Here is a 17548-nt window from a genome sequence, read left to right on the forward strand (position 1 = left end):
TCTATTTTAAGCCACTTAGTTTAGGTCTGTGAACATATAAACATGTTCACACTGGAATTTTCTGGAGGCCCCAACAAACTAACATAAAGACACCTTGCAGTATTGGGGAGGACTCTAATTTGACTTCCCCACAACCCTCCATCCAAGAGTCCCCTGGAATAGTACAAGGAGAGGGCGCTGTGGAACAGTAACTACCGTGAGTCTTCCTTCAGAAGGTAATGGAAGTGACACAAAATTTTTGATCTAAGGAGAATATTCCCAAGAATTATGCTGAGTAGGCTTACATCATTCATTTGGCCTCTGTTCACTTTTTATGTTTATATCTTGGGTGGTGGAAGAGAATTCGGGGCTCAGCCCTGCGTGGCTGGTTTTAGAAGGTTCACTTGTGCTGTTGTGCTGTTAAGCCGGTGCACAGCGGGATCAGTCACTGTGAGCCGCTGCAGTGGTACGGCAAGGTGAGAAGATGCCAGGAGGTGCGGTGTTGTCACCATAGTTTATGTGGTTTCAGCAAGGGTAGCTTTGGTTTTTTCAAGACTTTATTTATTTATTTAGAGAGCATGAGTGGGGTGTGGGGCGTAGGCAAAGGGAGAGGGAAAGAGAGAATCCTAAGCAGTCTCAGGGCTGAGCATGGAGCCTGATTCAGGGCTCGATCTCACCACCCTGAGATCATGACCTGAGCCAAAATCAAGGGTCGGATGCTCAACCCACTGAGCCACCCGTGTGTCCCCAGCAAGGATTTTTTTTTTTTTTTTTTAGATTTTATTTATTTGACAGAGAGAGGGTGGGCACACAGCAGAGGGAGCAGCAGAGGGAGAGGGAGAAGCAGGCTCTCTGCTGAGCAGGGAGCCCGACGCGGGGCTCGATTCCAGGACCTTGGGCTCATGACCTGAGCCGAAGGCAGACGCTTAACTGACTGAGCCACCAGGTGCCCCAGAGCAAGGATATTTTTAAGAGATCTGAAAAAAAGTTTCTTTGGGTATCTGTATATAATGGAAATTAAATACTCCTGTTACGGTATTTAGAATTGGCAAAGGTTTCATCAAAGCAAGCTGTTGTACCTAGCTTTCGTATTGACATCACTGCTTACTCTTTCATTTGCTCTTTGGTTATCATTCTAGTTATATTTAGTGTTCAACACTCATGGGCACTTCTTGCCAACTCACCATTTTACCTATTCTTTGACTAAAATAAAAATTTTTTAGTAGTGCTTAGTTAACAGATTTTTATTATTTTTTTTTATAATAATATTTTTTTATTATGTTAGTCACCATACAGTACATCCCTGGTTTTTGATGTAAAGTTCAATGATTCATTAGTTGCGTATAACACCCAGTGCACCATGCAATACGTGCCCTCCTTACTACCCATCAGCAGTCTATCCCATTCCCCCACCCCCCTCCCCTCTGAATCCATTTCTGTGAATATTTCTCTTATAGGAAAAAATGTAAATATTTATTTTATAGGTATTTAACAAAAAATGCTACTCAATCACAGAGATCACTTAGTATGATCAATGATGTACTCCGTTACCTCTCATCAGTACAGTGTTAACTAATTTTTTAACATTTGCTTCTTATATTGTAAAAATGGAAAAGATGTCCTATAAAAATTTACATAAAATCATCCCATAAGATTTTTAGGATTTCATAATTTTAAAAAATTAGTGATTTTTATATTTTGTGTAGTCCTTAAACATCTAAAACCATTCTACTAGCTGGTTTACCTACTCCTCTGGGTAGTAATGTTCATGTGTGTGCTGATGATTTATATGTACAGTTTTTAAAAACACATCAGAGTAGCTTTAGAGTCATTGTTTAGTTATTTCAGTTATTTAAAACCATTGGATTAAAACAGTCTAAAGAATGTTCACCCCAGTTTATTGGAATATATCTGTACACCCCTGTTCTCTGTTTTGTTGTTCTGTCTTTATTTGAAAGGAAGGTGATCCTTATAGATCAAATAATTTTTAAATAATTTAGCAGTTTAAGGTAAGCTGCTTTCCCTACTCCTATTTTGTTGTCATTGTTGCTGTTCTTTACGCGTGGCTTCGTTTGGTTCAGGTTTCTGCTCAAATGTCACGTCATCAGAGAAGCCTGCTGTCACCTGCCTGTAGAAAATAGCAATGACTGTCTCTCTGTGTGTTGGCACTGCTGCCTGCTCGCAGCACCGAGAACTCTCAGAGTGCAGGATGGGTTCTTTAGTGTATCTGTTTGTGTCTGTCTGCTCCAGCTGGGTTGTCAGCCACCTGAGGGTACGGGCTTTGTCTTTCTGGTTCACTGCTTTATCCCTAGTGCCTAGAACAGTGCCTGACATGGTACTTGCTCAGTAAGTGTTTGCTGAATGAAGTTGTTGGTCCAGAAATAACCTAAATAGTATGACAGATTTTTACTTTTCTATTTTCCCTTAAAACATGTTCATTAATAAATTTAAAATATTGTTTAAAACAGTAGTTTCTAAACCTGGCTGAGTATCAAAATTACTTGGGAGCTTTATAAACTATAGATTCTCCTCATCTGAGTAAATTCTATTTTAATAATGCATTACTAGCAATCGGGGATAGAGTTGGTGATGGAGGATTGTAGGCTCAATCCTGAGTCTACAGCAATATTCTTTATGTGTATCTGTAAACAGAAAGCCTGCATGCTAAGTTGGTCTGTGCTGTGTTTGAAGAGATATTTGGGTTAGGAGGTGTGGAGGACTGGCTCGCATTCTAGAACATGCAGTGTAGCCACCTAACACTAATATTCAGTTAAGACAGTGAAAAGGAAATTCAGTTGGGGAAAAAAGGTATACTTGAAGAAAAAACAGTTGAAATTGATGAATCCCCAGAATTAGGTATTTTGATTCAGTGAAAATTCTTTGAATCCTTAGGTAACGGTTAGAATGGTCAAATAGAACAACTTTAGAAGGGCTTTATAAAGGGAGGAAGAAGAGAAAGCTTTTGGGGAGGAGGAAGTATTAGGGGTCCAAAGAGCATTATCCAAATGAATGCTAGTCATGCAAATGGAAAGAATTTGTAGTTTATGAGCAAATTAATTAAAATCATGTGATAGGTGGCCCCAGGGAAAGGATGGGGGTACCAGCACCGGTGTGTTTGCAGGGGGGCTCAACCTGTGTATGCCCCCCCGCCCCCCCGCTTCCTCATCTTGATGCCATGAAACTCTTGTCGGTGTAGGTCAGGGATTGACAAACGTTTTCTTCTGTAAATGGACAGATAGTAAATATTTTAGGCTTTGAATATTGTTGGTTGACAGGAAAATATACTATTAGTAAAGAAAAAAAGAGGGACCATATTTTAGTGACCATATTTGGCCACTGTTTTAAGTCAGGTGCCTGCATACTATTGGTTTAAACTATTTGCCTTTCCTATCCAGAATTTAAGCCTTAATAATTAAGAACATTTTCATTATCTTTTGTATCCCTCAGAGATACAATGTCCAAATAGTGGGGATCTGGTAAACACTCGCTTGGATTTCAACACAGAAAATAGTCATTTATGGGTGCCTGGGTGCCTCATTCGGTTAAGCGTCCAACTCTTGGTTCCCGCTCAGGTGGTGGTCTCACCGCCGTGGGGGTGGAGCCCCTCGTGGGGCTCTGAGCTCAGTGAGAGTCTACTTCAGATTCTTTCTCCCTCCCCCTCCCCCTTTACCCCTCCCTGCTTGTGTTCTCTTTCTCTCCCTAAAATAAAATCTTAAAAAAAAAAAAAAAGGAAATGGTTATTTAATTCTAAATGTCTTAACAAGTTGCTGAAGGTGTGCCTGCTATATATTGGCTTGAGAGGGAAAAAAGCACTTCTGTATGTTAACAGCGATAAAAATAAACCGTAGGGGCGCCTGGGTGGCTCAGTCATTAAGCGTCTTCCTTCGGCTCAGGCGTGATCCAGGCCTTCTGGGATCGAGCCCCGCATGGGGCTCCTCCGCTGGGAGCCTGCTTCTTCCTCTCCCACTCCCCCTGCTTGTCTCTCTCTCACTGGCTGTCTCTCTCACTGGCTGTCTCTGTGTCAAATAAATAAATAAAATCTTAAAAAACAAAACAAAGCCGTAATGTGTATTTTTTTTTAAATTAGAGCATTGTGTAACTCTGTGATCAAATCTGAATCACGAAGTTACTGAGCCATTTATTTCTTAAGTCCAAAGTAGAGAATAGAAGAAAAATCTCTTTTTAGTACAGTATACGCTAAACAAAAATGTGTCTAAGCATGTGTTTAGGTAGGTGTCTGCATAGGGAAGAAAGCAAATCCAACATTAGAACAGGTTATGATTCTGTTAGGTTTTTTCAATCCTGTGTGGTTAAAATTTAAGAATGATGAATGCCCCTAAGTAGGGGAGGGGTGTTGTGTACTTGAGAGCACTGAGCATCCAAAGGAAAGGGAGGAGTTGTTTTTTCCTCTCTCAAAAGTGTGAGTTATCCCAGGTCAAGCACAGTCCCCAGTGTGCTAACCGCTCTACCCTTTAAGTTGGAGATTACTTGAAAAGTGCAGCCTTTCTCTGATCTTTTGGTAGTTATGTTTGCATTAAAATGTTCCATTTCAGACAACTGGTGGCGTGTGGGTGGTTTTTATGAATTGTTTCTTGTTCAGATGAGCGATCACCAGCGGCTCAGTATGTAGACCTGCTGCTGAACCCGGAGCGCTACACTGGCTATAAAGGGTCTTCCGCGTGGAGAGTGTGGAACAGCATCTACGAGGAAAACTGTTTCAAGTAACTGGAGGGGGTCGGGGAAGGAGGAGGAATGGCCAAAGGGAGGGCGGAGGGAGAGGAGTAGGATTCTGTTGGGGGGGAAAATGACGTAAAAAAAGCCAAACCATTTTATGTTTGAGTTTTGCACTTGCTCTTTCAGGCCTCGATCTGTTTATCGTCCTTTAAATCCTCTGGCACCTAGCCGAGGTGGGTTTTTCATACATTTTCATGCTTTTAGAGATTATTTACAAAATGTCTTTGTAACTAAACTAAATCTGAGTGAATTTGCAACTATTTTATATTTTCTTCAGTTTGAATGATCTAAAAGTGTAAGGTTAGTTCATAGTTGTCTAAAGTTTTCTTCGTGTTTTATATAATTACCGGCATTGATTGAGTGCCTGATATGTGCCAGGCCCTAAATAAAACAGGAGTTCTATGGAAAATAAATGAAAATACATGAGTAATCCATAGATGGCAGAGGTTACCTGGGGAATTCTTAAACATCTGGATGCCCAGGCCCTATCCCATACTAATTAAGTCAGAATCTGTGGGATTAGTGCCAAGTGTTGCCATTTTTTTAACTGTCCAGATGATTCCAGTATGCAGGCACGTTTGAGAACCACTGGCTCACAACGGGCTTCTCAAAGTTGAGTGTGCATACAGATTACCTCGGAGCCTTGTGGAAATACAGGTTTTGATTCTGTGGGTCTTGCATGAGCCCCGGAATTCTCATGCGCTCCCAGGCGATGCCCAGCGTGCTGGCTGATCCACGACCATGTTTGAGTGCTAAGGATGCAGCCTTGCTGAAGACAGGTTGCCTGGAGCGCTGCGGTAAATGTGCCTTGTCCAGCAAGGTCGCCGCTTGCCACGTCGGGCTGTTGAGCACATGAGATACGGCTGGTGCAGAACCAAACTTTACTGAATTTGTTTAAATTTAAGAACTGAAGCAGTGTAATATAGTTCTGTCATTAAACAGAACTTTATTGTTTTTGATAGGACTGTTTTTACTCTGGCCTCACACAGTGTATCATTGTTGCATTGTACCGCATGTATACTTTTCACTTTTTAAAACATGGATACTAGAAAAAACTTTCCTAGAAATTTCCGTTAGGAAAAAATCTGAAATTACATATGTGGCTGGCATATTTCTGTGGTACAGCATTTCCGGAGGTTAATCAACGTAAAACTCATTGGGCACATCCTCAGTCTCTTGTCAGCAAGGAGCCAAACCCTGGGAGCAGCCCTGTAATTGACTTGACATTCTCATGTTTTCTTTAGACCAGGGTTGATTTAAGAACTTGAATTTCCTGGTCTAGATTTGTACCTTTAAGGCATTTCTGAGAGCCAGAGACACAGAAAGGTTTACTAAAGGGACTGCTTGTAGATGCTCACGGTCTTACGATGCGGCAGATGTTCTTCCTTAAATTCATTCTGATACTGCTGGAAAGGGATTGGGTCCTGAAAAAGGTGTTCATGGTTTCTTTTCCTTTGTCTCTTTTGCTGCTTTTACCCTTATAACTTATTATTATAAAAATGGAAACCACACACACACAATGGAAACAACACAAGTTACATAAAATAGAGAGAGAAAGCCCCCCTCCCTGCCCCCATACCCACCTGCCTTCACGAAGACCTCTGTTCCATAGTACAGAGTTCAGTAGGTATTTTTCCAGATCTTTTCTATGATCACTTTTTTTTTTTTAGGATTGGAGTTAAAATATTTTTTAAAATAGAGGTATAATTGACATACAACATTATATGAGTTTTGGGTGTTCAATATGATGTTTAGATATTTGTGTATATTGCAAAATGATCACAGTAAGTCTAGTTAAATATCTGTGACCATAATAATTACAGAATTTTTATTCTTGTGATGAGAACTTTTAAGATCTACTCTGGTACCAACTTTAAATCACAGTGTTATTAACTGTAGCTGACAGGCTGTACATGACAATCCCAGGACTTACAAGCTGGTACCTTTTGATGCCCTTTATGCGTCTTGCCTACTCCTCAGCCCCTGCCTCTGGCAACCACCCATCTGTTCTCTGAATCTGTGAGCTCGGGGACTTTTGTTTTGTTTTCAGATTCCACATGCAAATGGGCTCCTACAGTATGTGTCCTTCTCTGACTGACTGCCCTCAGCCTGAGGTCCTCAGGGTCCATCCCTGTGGTCGCCAGTGGCAGAATTTCCTTCTTTTTTATGGCAGAATAATATCACTTCCTTTGAAAGCAGAAAATACGGTTCATTTAATGAAACCATCACATCCTAAGAAATACCTAACGTCCATGCTGTGACAAATTAGAGAGTGAGACCGCTGGAAAGATGGGAGGAAGGAGAGTGCCACGTAGGAAAAGACAGAGGCAGAAGGGGGGGGGAGAAGAAAACCGTACTAAGAGAAGGGAGGCAGAGGACCAGGTGAGGGGAGAGCAGGGGTCCTGGTTGCGGTAATGAAGAAGCTGTCTCCGCTGGAGGTGCTGGCATTGGCTCCCAGCTCCTCAGCAGCCTCAGCTCAGCCGCGCGCACGCCCTTGCCGAGCTGGCTTTCCAGCACCTTTCCAACAACAGACCCTTTCTTCCGAAATGAAACCTGGCATCCAGAAGTGCACACACAAAGCAGATAAAGGCAGAGCAGCTGTGGTTCCCTAGAGCCCGACCTCTGGCTTCTTCGCCTGGTCTGGGCAGCTCTGTGGCGTCCCCCACTGACGGTTTCACTGATCACAGTTTGGGAAGTACTTTCTTGAGGTGCCTTAGAGGCCGAGGAGCAGTAAGAAAGAGGGGGTTGTGTACTTAACGATGAAAGGAGTGCCTGTGTCCATTTGTTAGTTATTGAAACTAGCGATCTTTAGGAGTATTTTTAGATGCTTTCTGCTATTATGTACTGTATAAAACATATGAAGGTCTTGTACTTTGGGCCTATATTCTTACTGAGAAGTCTCATTTGCAGGGTGATAACACCCTTGGTGTGGTTTTGGAATACAGGTGAGGTTCAGTGGGGTGGAGTCCAGAGCCCACGACCAAGAAAGAATTCTTGAGGTGTCTTTGGTGCAAAATGGTGGTTTATTAAAGCACAGGGTCAGGACCCGTGAGCAGAAAGAGCTGCTGCCCCGGGGTTGTGAGGGGTGGCTGATTATATACTATGGAGTTTGTGGAGGTAAGGAAAAAGGGAGGTTTCAAAAGGATTTTCATATGTTAAAGAAGACTCACAGGATACTGAAGGCCTGGCCATTGTCAGGTTAAGGTTCTTTCCCCCACTAGCAAGGCATTAGCATGAAGATAGTTGGGAGTTTCCCGAAGGAGCATTATATTTGTCCTGCTTCAATTATCTGTCAATGGGCTGCCGGTTGTAAGGACATTTAATTGTATTTACATTTCCTTCCGGAAGCTAGGTTATTGATAGAAATGCTTTGTTTTTGTAGATTGCTAAGACCTTTGTAAACTGAGGGAGAGTCAGGTCCTGCAGGATTGTGATCTCCATAAGTTAACTATTGCCCGAGGAATGTCACATATATCCCATCTGGAGTGGGGGGTTTTGGGGTGTCAGCTTCTTCTCTGTCCTCAGCTTGCCTTCTGTTCCCTCATCACCCTGACCAAGGTTCGTGGTATAATTAATAGTTTAACACACAGTAAGTTTTAATCCCATATTAAAGTAAATAGAATTGGAATCTGAACTGTGGGGGACGGTTTCTAAAATCTTGTTTACTGTTTTCTTTTTTCAGGAGAAGATGATGGTGAGTTAAAACTCTTGTGTTTGGGTATGCCGCCAGTGCAGAGGAAATGTTTTTAATGATCAAAATTTGATTTTTCCTCTGTTTAATTCAAAAGAAAATGTTTATCCTATTTTTTTCAGAAATAGCTACCAATCACTTGTGACAAAAAATAAAGAAGAGATTTATAATGTAAATTTACCCTATGTTTAAAAAAAACTATAAATTCCCTTTTACTTAAATATTTAGCATAGAAACCAGAATTACATTCCAGCTTCCCCATTGTCTGGTTATTATAATCTACTAAAATATGTTGTGAAGAAATGGAGAGAAGGTAAGATAGTTTTACCAGATAATTTGTCTTGTGACTTTATTTTCTTACTGACTTTGTAATTTATAACCTCAGTTATTGTAATACTTAATCTGGTGAATAGTGATTTATCAACAGTTGGTTACTCCAGGTTACCAGATGAGTATCAGTCATAATAAATTGCCCCAAAACAGTCAAAATAGTTATTTCAAATGGATGTTTACTTACTCTGTGTTCAGGGATACAGTGATGGGCATTGTGCGGGATAGAAATATGTGTACAACACGACGCCTTCGCTCCCGGAGCTGGCGGTGTATGGCAGAAGGATCAGCACTGCACGTGGTGATAGGAAGTGCCGCACATACGTAGTTAGAGCAGTAGGTGGTGGACAGATCCTGTCTCACGGGAGGGGTCTGCAGAGCTTACTACGGAAAGTGGCGATGGAGAGGAGTTTTGAGTAAGGGGACAGATGTAGGCTGGTAGGATTGGATCCTGTGGGCTATTAGGAGAAGATGGCATGGACCAAGGAGTTGCAAAGGGAAGAATCAAGCATGTTTGGGGAGACCCCGTTAGCAGTAGGGAAGACTTTAAATAGCAGTGGTTTAAGTTAGAAACATGGGAGGCCAGATTATTGAGGCCTTGGGAGCTCGACTTTTCCTGATAGCATTTGGGGTTTCTCAGGTAAACAAGTGAGATCATGATGAATGGCCCTTAGGAAGAGTATCTTGAAGGCATTAATCTGTGGGAAGATGTTTGTGTAGATCTGCAAAGTGTGAGGACTCTCAGGAAACAAAGCAATTCTCTACCATCTCATTTATCCCCTAGACTCCTGGCTCGGCTCATCTATGTGTTGCATTTTTCTTAGGCTTTGCTTTTCTTAATTAAAATAAAGATAAGTAACTCACAAAGTGCATTAACTGTTTTGATCTGTACTGACCGTCATTTTTGTTCCGCTCAGAACAGTACTGATCTAGAAATAGATCTTTTAACATTAGTACATAGTTAAGTCAGGTCCCTCTGTATTCTAGTCATTGACTTTTCTGAAAAATTATCTTGAAAATTAAGGGATTTAAAAATTACCCCTTGAAATTTAGTAGTCTTAGATAATTGAGGAGATATACATAGCTTTACTGCTCAGGAAAAAATGGAATAATTACTAATTTGATTTTTGTATTATAATTCAGTGTTTTTTCTAGAATTTTTAAGGAGTTCTGTGGTGGTTATCAAAAGCAAATTTAAGATTTTTAAGCTCTTTCACCCTCTATACTTGTTTAAGCCTTCTAATGAATAAGATATTTTATATAATATTTTGAAATGTTTTCTTAAAATTTTTTGCTTAAATATTATTTATGAGAAGATTGTCCAAAAGTTACTTAAATTACTTTGGGGTTTTATTTTCTAGAACCATATGCCTATTTCTCTACTTCACATGATGCAGTGGCCATTTCTAGAGATATTCCTTAGTCTGTCATAGGAAATATTTTATATACTTAATTTATTCTGATTTGTAAATGACTGTTCAAAATATTTTAACCCAAATCTGTGTGTATGTGTGTGTGTGTGTGTGTGTGTGTGTGTGTCTGTGTTTTGTTTTGTTTTTTAAAGGTGAATCATTCTACACATGGCTGGAAGGTAAACTTATATGTCTGCATTTTGAATTTACTGGTTTCTTGTAAGAAATGTATGGATTTATTTAATATATTTTTGTAATTCAGCATTCATTACCTAGACAACTAATTGTTATAGTGTTTGAAAAAAAATAACATTTTAAGTCACTGTATTTTAGGATACAATGATTTGAAAATTTTGAGGCTATTGGTCAGCCAAGAATAATCAGCATTAGGGAAATAGGGCAGATTTTGGCCTCTGGTTTTTGTAACTGGCTTCTCCGTGTTATTTTCATTCTGTATGTACCACTCATCCAGACTGCTTTCTAGTAACCATTATCCACACTACTTTGTAAGTAGAGACCTTCTTTTTGGAAGGAAGTACTTTTTATATACATATATATGAAATTGAGGGAAGGTAAATTTGGTTTCAGAAGATTTTTTTTTTAAGATTTTATTTATTTATTTGACAGAGAGACAGTGAGAGAGGGAACACAAGCAGGGGGAGTGGGAGAGGGAGAAGCAGGCTTCCTGCTGAGCAGGGAGCCCAATGCGGGGCTCGATCCCGGGACCCTGGGATCATGACCTGAGCCAAAGGCAGAAGCTTAACCACTGAGCCACCCAGGCACCCCCATGATTTCAGAAGATTTTAAGCAGTGTTTACACATGTTTCTGTAGCCTAAACTTGTCTAATTAAAGGATAAAGCAATATAGATCCCAGTAGATACTTTGCATTCTTATATTTTCTAGTGTTGAAAATATAAATGCTATTAGTGGAAAGCTGAAACACTCTAGGATTTTAACAGCCTTATTTAAAAACTGGATATATGATGCTTTTAAAAAATTTGCCAAATTGCCATTCATTTATTAAAAATTAAGATGTATTAATGAAAGATCAGCAAGTTGAATGATACAGGAGATCATAACCTTATAGGAACTCTACAGAGTAAAACTACTTAATTCTATTTTGTGTTTGCTAATCGGTGATATTATCTTATGAACATGATTTCTCTTTGTTTTTAATGAAGTGTGTACGTATAATGGCCATTACTAAGGTGAACGTTATTGATGTGCCCATGCTATTAGGAATGATATTGATAAATGGCCTATGTGGAAGATGATTCTTCACTTTGCTTCATTAGCTGTATTGTAAAGATACAAATTGTGAAAAGTAGTATTTCAGTTAAAAGAGGTGGTGAGAGACTGTGAATATTGACAGTAGAGGATGGGAGTGAACTGTATGGGCAATACTGAAATCTAGGGTAGTCTGTATGAACCACTTTTGTAGTACCCTACTGATGGGAGCCCCTGAATATTGATACATGGTTTCAGAGAACACTCCTATTTTTATAGGCAACTGACTCAACTTTTCTGAGATTCAGTTTCCTCATCTGGGTCATGAGACTGGCAATAGCCAACCATTTTACCTATACTGTGAGTATAGATGATGCCTGTAAAAATGCCTTTGAAAATCACCGAACAGTGTCCAAGTGTCACATAATCCTGTTACAGTAAATCTGGCCCTATTATGAGAGAAGAAGTTATAGACAGTGTCACTTGATGAACGTGAATTTGAATGAAATTAAATCCGAAAGCAAGAGACCCACTCTCTAAATTGGATAGTTGAATTTGCTCTGTATTGTTAGAAGGCGATATAAAGAACTTCTCAGACTCAACACCCAAAAAACAACAATCCAGTCAAAAAATGGGCGGACATGAATAGACACTTCTCCAAAGAAGATATACAAATGGCTAACAGACACATGAAAAAATGTTCAACATCATTAACCATCAGGGAAATACAAATCCAAACCACATTGAGATACCTTACGCCAGTTAGAGTGGCAAAAATTAACAAGACAGAAAACAGCAAGTGTTGGAGGGGATGTGGAGAAGGGGAAACACTCTTACACTGTTGGTGGGAATGCAAGTTGGTACAGCCACTTTAGAAAACAGTATGGAGGTCCCTCAAAAAGTTAAAAATAGGGCTACCCTATGACCCAGCAATTGTACTACTGGGTATTTACCCCAAAGGCACAGACGTAGTGAAGAGAAGGGCCATATGCACCCCAGTGTTCATAGCAGCATTGATCACAATAGCGAAATCGTGGAAGGAGCCGAGATGCCCTTCAACAGATGAATGGATAAAGATGTTGTGGTCCATATATACAATGGAATATTACTCAGCCATCAGAAAGGATGAATACCCACCATATGCATCGACATGGATGGAACTGGAGGGGATTATGCTAAGTAAAATAAGTCAGGCAGAGAAAGACAATTATCATATGGCTTCACTCATATGTGGAACATAAAGAATAGAGCAGAGGACCATAGGGGAAAGGAGGGAAAACTGAAGGGGGTTGGGAATCACAGAGGGAGATGAACCATGAGAAACTATGGACCCCAGGAAACAAACTGGGGGTTTTGGAGGGGAGGGGGGTGAGGGACAGGTTATTCCGGTGATGGGTATTAAGGAGGGTCTGTGTTGCAATGAGCACTGGGTGCTATATGCTAATAATCACAGAACACTACATCAAAAACTAATGATGTACTGTATGGTGACTAACATAATAAAAATAAATATTATTAATCAGGGGGAAAAAAAGAAATAGAAGTTGGTAGATTTTGCCTTTGTAAATCAGCTTTTGCAGATGTTACTTAAGAGTCATCCAGGAATTTCAACCAATAAACAGTGTACGTTGGCGAAAGTGTTAAGTAACACAGTAATTAACACTGTATGGCTACATAAAATAATTTTCCATCATATTCCTACACTCCATCTGATAAAGATTCTGGTCACACAGTAAAAAGTCAACGTACATTGTTTATTGGTTGAAATTCCTCAGTGACTGTTTTGCAGGTTTTGCTCCTTACAAGCACACCATTTAAGTAGAACTGGAGAATTCTAGGGCAGAGGATTAGTAAGACACACTAAAGAATCTGGAGGAAGACGAGAAATGGAATGCAGTTTCTTCTTCCTCCACGATAAAGTAGGTTCAAAGAAAGGACATCCCTAGGGAAGAGAAAAGGAGAAACCGCTATTGTTAAGCCAAAGCAGTGACTCTGAATTACATTTGCTTTAGTTTAGCCTGACCATGAAAAATCTGTGCTGTTGCCCTCTGGGTAGCACAGGAACTTGCCAAGTCCGTCCATAGTGCTTAGACCTCCAGAACCCAACATTCTCTGCCTCATTCTGCATTGTTATCATATTCATAACTCCATTCTGAAGTCAGAATCTTATTTTGTCTTCTAGTGAGAGAATCTTGATCTAATCATTTTATATTATTCCTTGATTATTTTTAATGTCCTTGAGCCTTAACTTTAAGCCTGTGTACTGAATCTTCTTGATTCAATATTTCTGTTATCTAAATGGATGTGATTTCTTTTTCAATATTTTTCTGAATAGGCTTGTGTCTGGAGAAGAGAGTCTTCTATAAGCTTATATCTGGACTTCATGCTAGTATCAATTTACATCTATGTGCAAATTATCTTTTAGAAGGTAATCACATTTTTATGTAGAGATCTTGCCTTCTATTAGTGTAAAAATTGGGGGAGGAATATATATTCTCTATAGAGAAAAAAAATCCTATTTATTAAAGCTGTATTATGTATTTCTCTTTCTCTTTAGAAACCTGGGGTAAACCTAGCTGGGGACCTAATATGAAAGAATTTAAACGGCGCTTTGACCCTGTGGAAACTAAGGGAGAAGGTCCAAGGAGGCTTAAGAATCTATACTTTTTATACTTAATTGAGCTTCGAGCTTTATCAAAGGTGGCCCCATATTTTGAGCGCTCAATTGTCGATCTTTACACTGGAAATGTAGAAGAAGATGCTGACACAAAAACCCTTTTACTGAATATCTTTCAAGATACAAAGTAAGAATTGAGTATCAGTAATCTGAAATTCCACACTGTATGAATGATGTAGCCCTTGAAATACAACAGAAACTGACTCCTACAAGTTAGGAAGAGGGAGAATTAGAACTGAGAAGGAACGTGGTCAGTAGGACGGCCTAGTCACACTTGAGAACAGGCTCTGTTTTCAAACAGAACTTTGCATTTTATGTAGTATCAAAGTTTGATGCTATTTTATTTTAAAGATTTATTTAGAGAGAGAGAGTAAGTGGGGGGAAGGGATGGGGGAGAGGGAGAGAAAGAGCCCGAAGCAGACTCTGGGCAGACTGCAGAGCCCGACTCTGCGAGGCTCGATCCCCCAACCCTGAGATCATGACCTGAGCCGAACCCGAGAGCTGGACGCTGACCTAAATGCGCGGCCCAGGTGCCCCAGAGTTTAACGCTATTTTCACGGTTTTTTTCCTTTTTCTTTTTTTTTTTTAACCAAGTTCATATTCTTCCAGTTGCTGTTTAAATTCTGGTGCTATAAGTGTGCTCCCATGAAGGTAGATAGATAAGGGAACATTAGCTTTATCTTCTAGACTATAAATTCTTTTAAAAAATGCTGGGTCTATAAAATTTGAGTTTACTGGTGGTTAACATGAGCATGAACCAAAGTTGGATTAAGAAGTGTTTAAATTATGCAAAACCTCTGTAATAGAGTGTTGCGCATTTTTCACATAAATTGCTTTTAAGTTCAATTTTTAGATGATTTTTATCATGTAATTTCTTTAAAACATTAGTCTTGTAAATTATAAAGCCATTCTTATGTTGCTTTACTCTTTTATTGAGTAGTTTACATGTGAGTTATTTGCCACCTTCCTGTGTTATTAAACTTTACACATGAGTAAATTAAAAATTACAGATATTTGTGGGGATAGAAAATTTTGTCAGAGCTCTACTACCTAGTACGTGAATGTTTTGTCTGTAACTTGTAGTGTTGTCATTTCATCAGGTCCTTTCCCATGCACTTTGACGAGAAATCCATGTTTGCAGGTGACAAAAAGGGGGCCAAGTCATTAAAGGTAAAAAGTTCTTGACTGGGGGACAGGGTGGGGGAGCAGATGACGGGCTGTGTCTTAATCCCCTCCATCTAAACTCTTCTTGCCCAGCCCTCCATCTTGTTGAAGTTGGTCTGACTGGATTTTACTAGAAATGGCACAGAAAGCCCCTTCTCCATACTTTTCAGTTCCTTTCTCCTTTCTGGCTTGGTCAGCTCTTAGCGAAGTCTCTGTTAACTGACCGATGAATATGGCACCTTTATAAAGGTCTTATTTTGAGAGAAAGTTTTCTTACTTTAAAATCACAGTGTGTATTGTTGTTTTGATTTTAAAAATCATGACTGTTTGCCACTCTGAAGGCAATAAATACTATATTTTCCTAAAGTTTGTTTTATGGAATATTTACGGAAAGTTCCAGTTTCTGGAACATTTGTCTTTATGGACTAACATAAAAGGCAAAAATTACCTGTTACCCCATGATATCGGAGAATGTATTTTAGGGAGCTAACTTGAGAGCTCTTTGTTTTCATTTGCCTACAGCGTATTAAGGAATACATTGTACCCTTAAAATGTTCATAAAAGTATTTGAAATTGACTGGCAAACAGTCTTCTAGTGCTGCTCCACAGTCTTTTATATGTAATTCAGAAATCCAGAAAGCTCCAAAAACGGAAACATTTTTCTTATGTTTGGTACAAATTAATTTGTTAGCAAAACCTGACCTGTACTGACATAAGAATATTTGTAGTGCTTTTAAAAAATTTTGCTTTGTTTAAATATTCTTACATTTTGCTACAGAACCATGAATGTATATGATTACTAGGTGTTGCCACACATGCCGGTGGGGGTATTTCATGATAAATAATGTATGTACTGCATTTCTAAAGTGTGGAGAATTTGGAATTCTGAAACACATTTGGCCCTGAGACGCCCTAGATGCTCCCTGATAAGCGAGCACCGAGTAAGAGTCTCTTGGTGCTTCTCAGGTGAAGTGACTTAGTCACAACTGTATCTTAGTTTTGGAAGGTTGTTGTATTTTATGATTATTATTATTTAAGATTTTATTTATTTGACAGAGAGAGACACAGCGACAGAGGGAACACAAGCAGGGGGAGTGGGAGAGGAAGAAGCAGGCTTCCCGCTGAGCAGGGAGCCCGATGTGGGGCTCGATCCCAGGACCCTGAGATCATGACCTGAGCCGAAGGCAGACGCTTAACCACTGAGCCACCCAGGCGCCCCTGTTTTATGATTATTTTAAGGGCATATTGCTGTTGTGGTGTTTACTATAATGTTAATTTATTTTTGTAGTGTTCCTATTTTTTAACTATTTATACAAGTAGTATACTTTTGGGAGGCTCTGTGGTTCTTTTTGTGGAGGAGGATGGTGCGAGTGAGAAAAGAAGTAGCTGTCATCTATGAATTGCTGGAAATTCTTTTTGCTGTTTTTCAAAGGTGTATGAAGGAGAACTCAAGTCTGTTTCTCCATCTCCTCCCAAGAACATGAGTTACATGAAACGGAGAGCACAGGACTTTGGTGTTCTTTATTTTGTCTTTCAGCCAGGGTGCTGTTTCTTTGGTGGAACCTTTGGAAAGCAGCCGACAGGGCTTCTCATGGCCGGAGTTTTCAGGCTGCTTGCCTCTAGCTTCATGCAATAAAATGTTCACCTCAGTACAATAAAATGAAACTTATTGTCTGTGTTTGCCACATGAAAAAGATGAGGAAACTCTGGTAGCTACTGTTAGCCTCAGATGAGCCTGGCCTTAGAGTCCTAGCAGCCATGCCCGATGCTCACAGGCAGAAGAATCCCTGCTGCGTAGGAAGCAATTGCAGCGCAGCCCAGCGATTCAGTTAGCAAGCATCCCTGGAGAAGCTGGCTGGCAGGTGCGGGACTCGAGGCCACACCTTCCTACCGCCCTGTGAGCATCGGTGCTGATGGAGCACCCATTACAAGCAGCCTGTGGCACTGAGGAGAGATGAAAATTGATCGTTGGTCTAAGACCGGCTTTCTGATTTGGACTCACACAAGCAATACATGAAAAATAAACCAAGCCTAATATAGACACATTTACCACTGGCTATATGCGGGTATGAGATGGAGGCAGCAGTTAAGCTCCTTCAGACTTAAAACCATGTATCACTTACCTGTTTCTCCCTTAGTGCCTGTGTTGGTGCTTTGCATAGAGTAGCACCTCAATAAAAAGTTGGCTGAATTAATATGTGGAATGAATTTTATAAATTTCCATGGTTGTTTTAGGGGCCATGTTATGCCATACAAATCCCGTCAGTTTTCTTCTTCACTGTTGAAAAACACAAGCCATTCATTAATAAGCTTCAGAACTTTTATTTCTTATA

At 39.9% G+C, this 17548-nt stretch overlaps 1 protein-coding gene across 2 annotated transcripts in view; it reads left to right on the forward strand.

Moving 5' to 3' along the window:
- Positions 1-17548, forward strand: part of ERO1B (endoplasmic reticulum oxidoreductase 1 beta) — a 61506-nt gene that overhangs the window by 35205 nt on the left and 8753 nt on the right. The window contains exons 7-13 of one of the 2 annotated variants that reach the window (XM_026504016.4): positions 4580-4700; positions 4840-4886; positions 8396-8407; positions 10299-10325; positions 13710-13802; positions 13932-14178; positions 15152-15221. In XM_026504016.4, coding sequence (XP_026359801.1) covers positions 4580-4700; positions 4840-4886; positions 8396-8407; positions 10299-10325; positions 13710-13802; positions 13932-14178; positions 15152-15221 — 617 coding nt within the window. The remainder of the gene's footprint in view (positions 1-4579; positions 4701-4839; positions 4887-8395; positions 8408-10298; positions 10326-13709; positions 13803-13931; positions 14179-15151; positions 15222-17548) is intronic. The other variant, XM_044385984.3, reaches the window with a different exon arrangement.

Source organism: Ursus arctos, unplaced genomic scaffold (assembly GCF_023065955.2).
Source record: "Ursus arctos isolate Adak ecotype North America unplaced genomic scaffold, UrsArc2.0 scaffold_7, whole genome shotgun sequence".
In the NCBI taxonomy this organism is placed as follows: Eukaryota; Metazoa; Chordata; class Mammalia; order Carnivora; family Ursidae; genus Ursus; species Ursus arctos.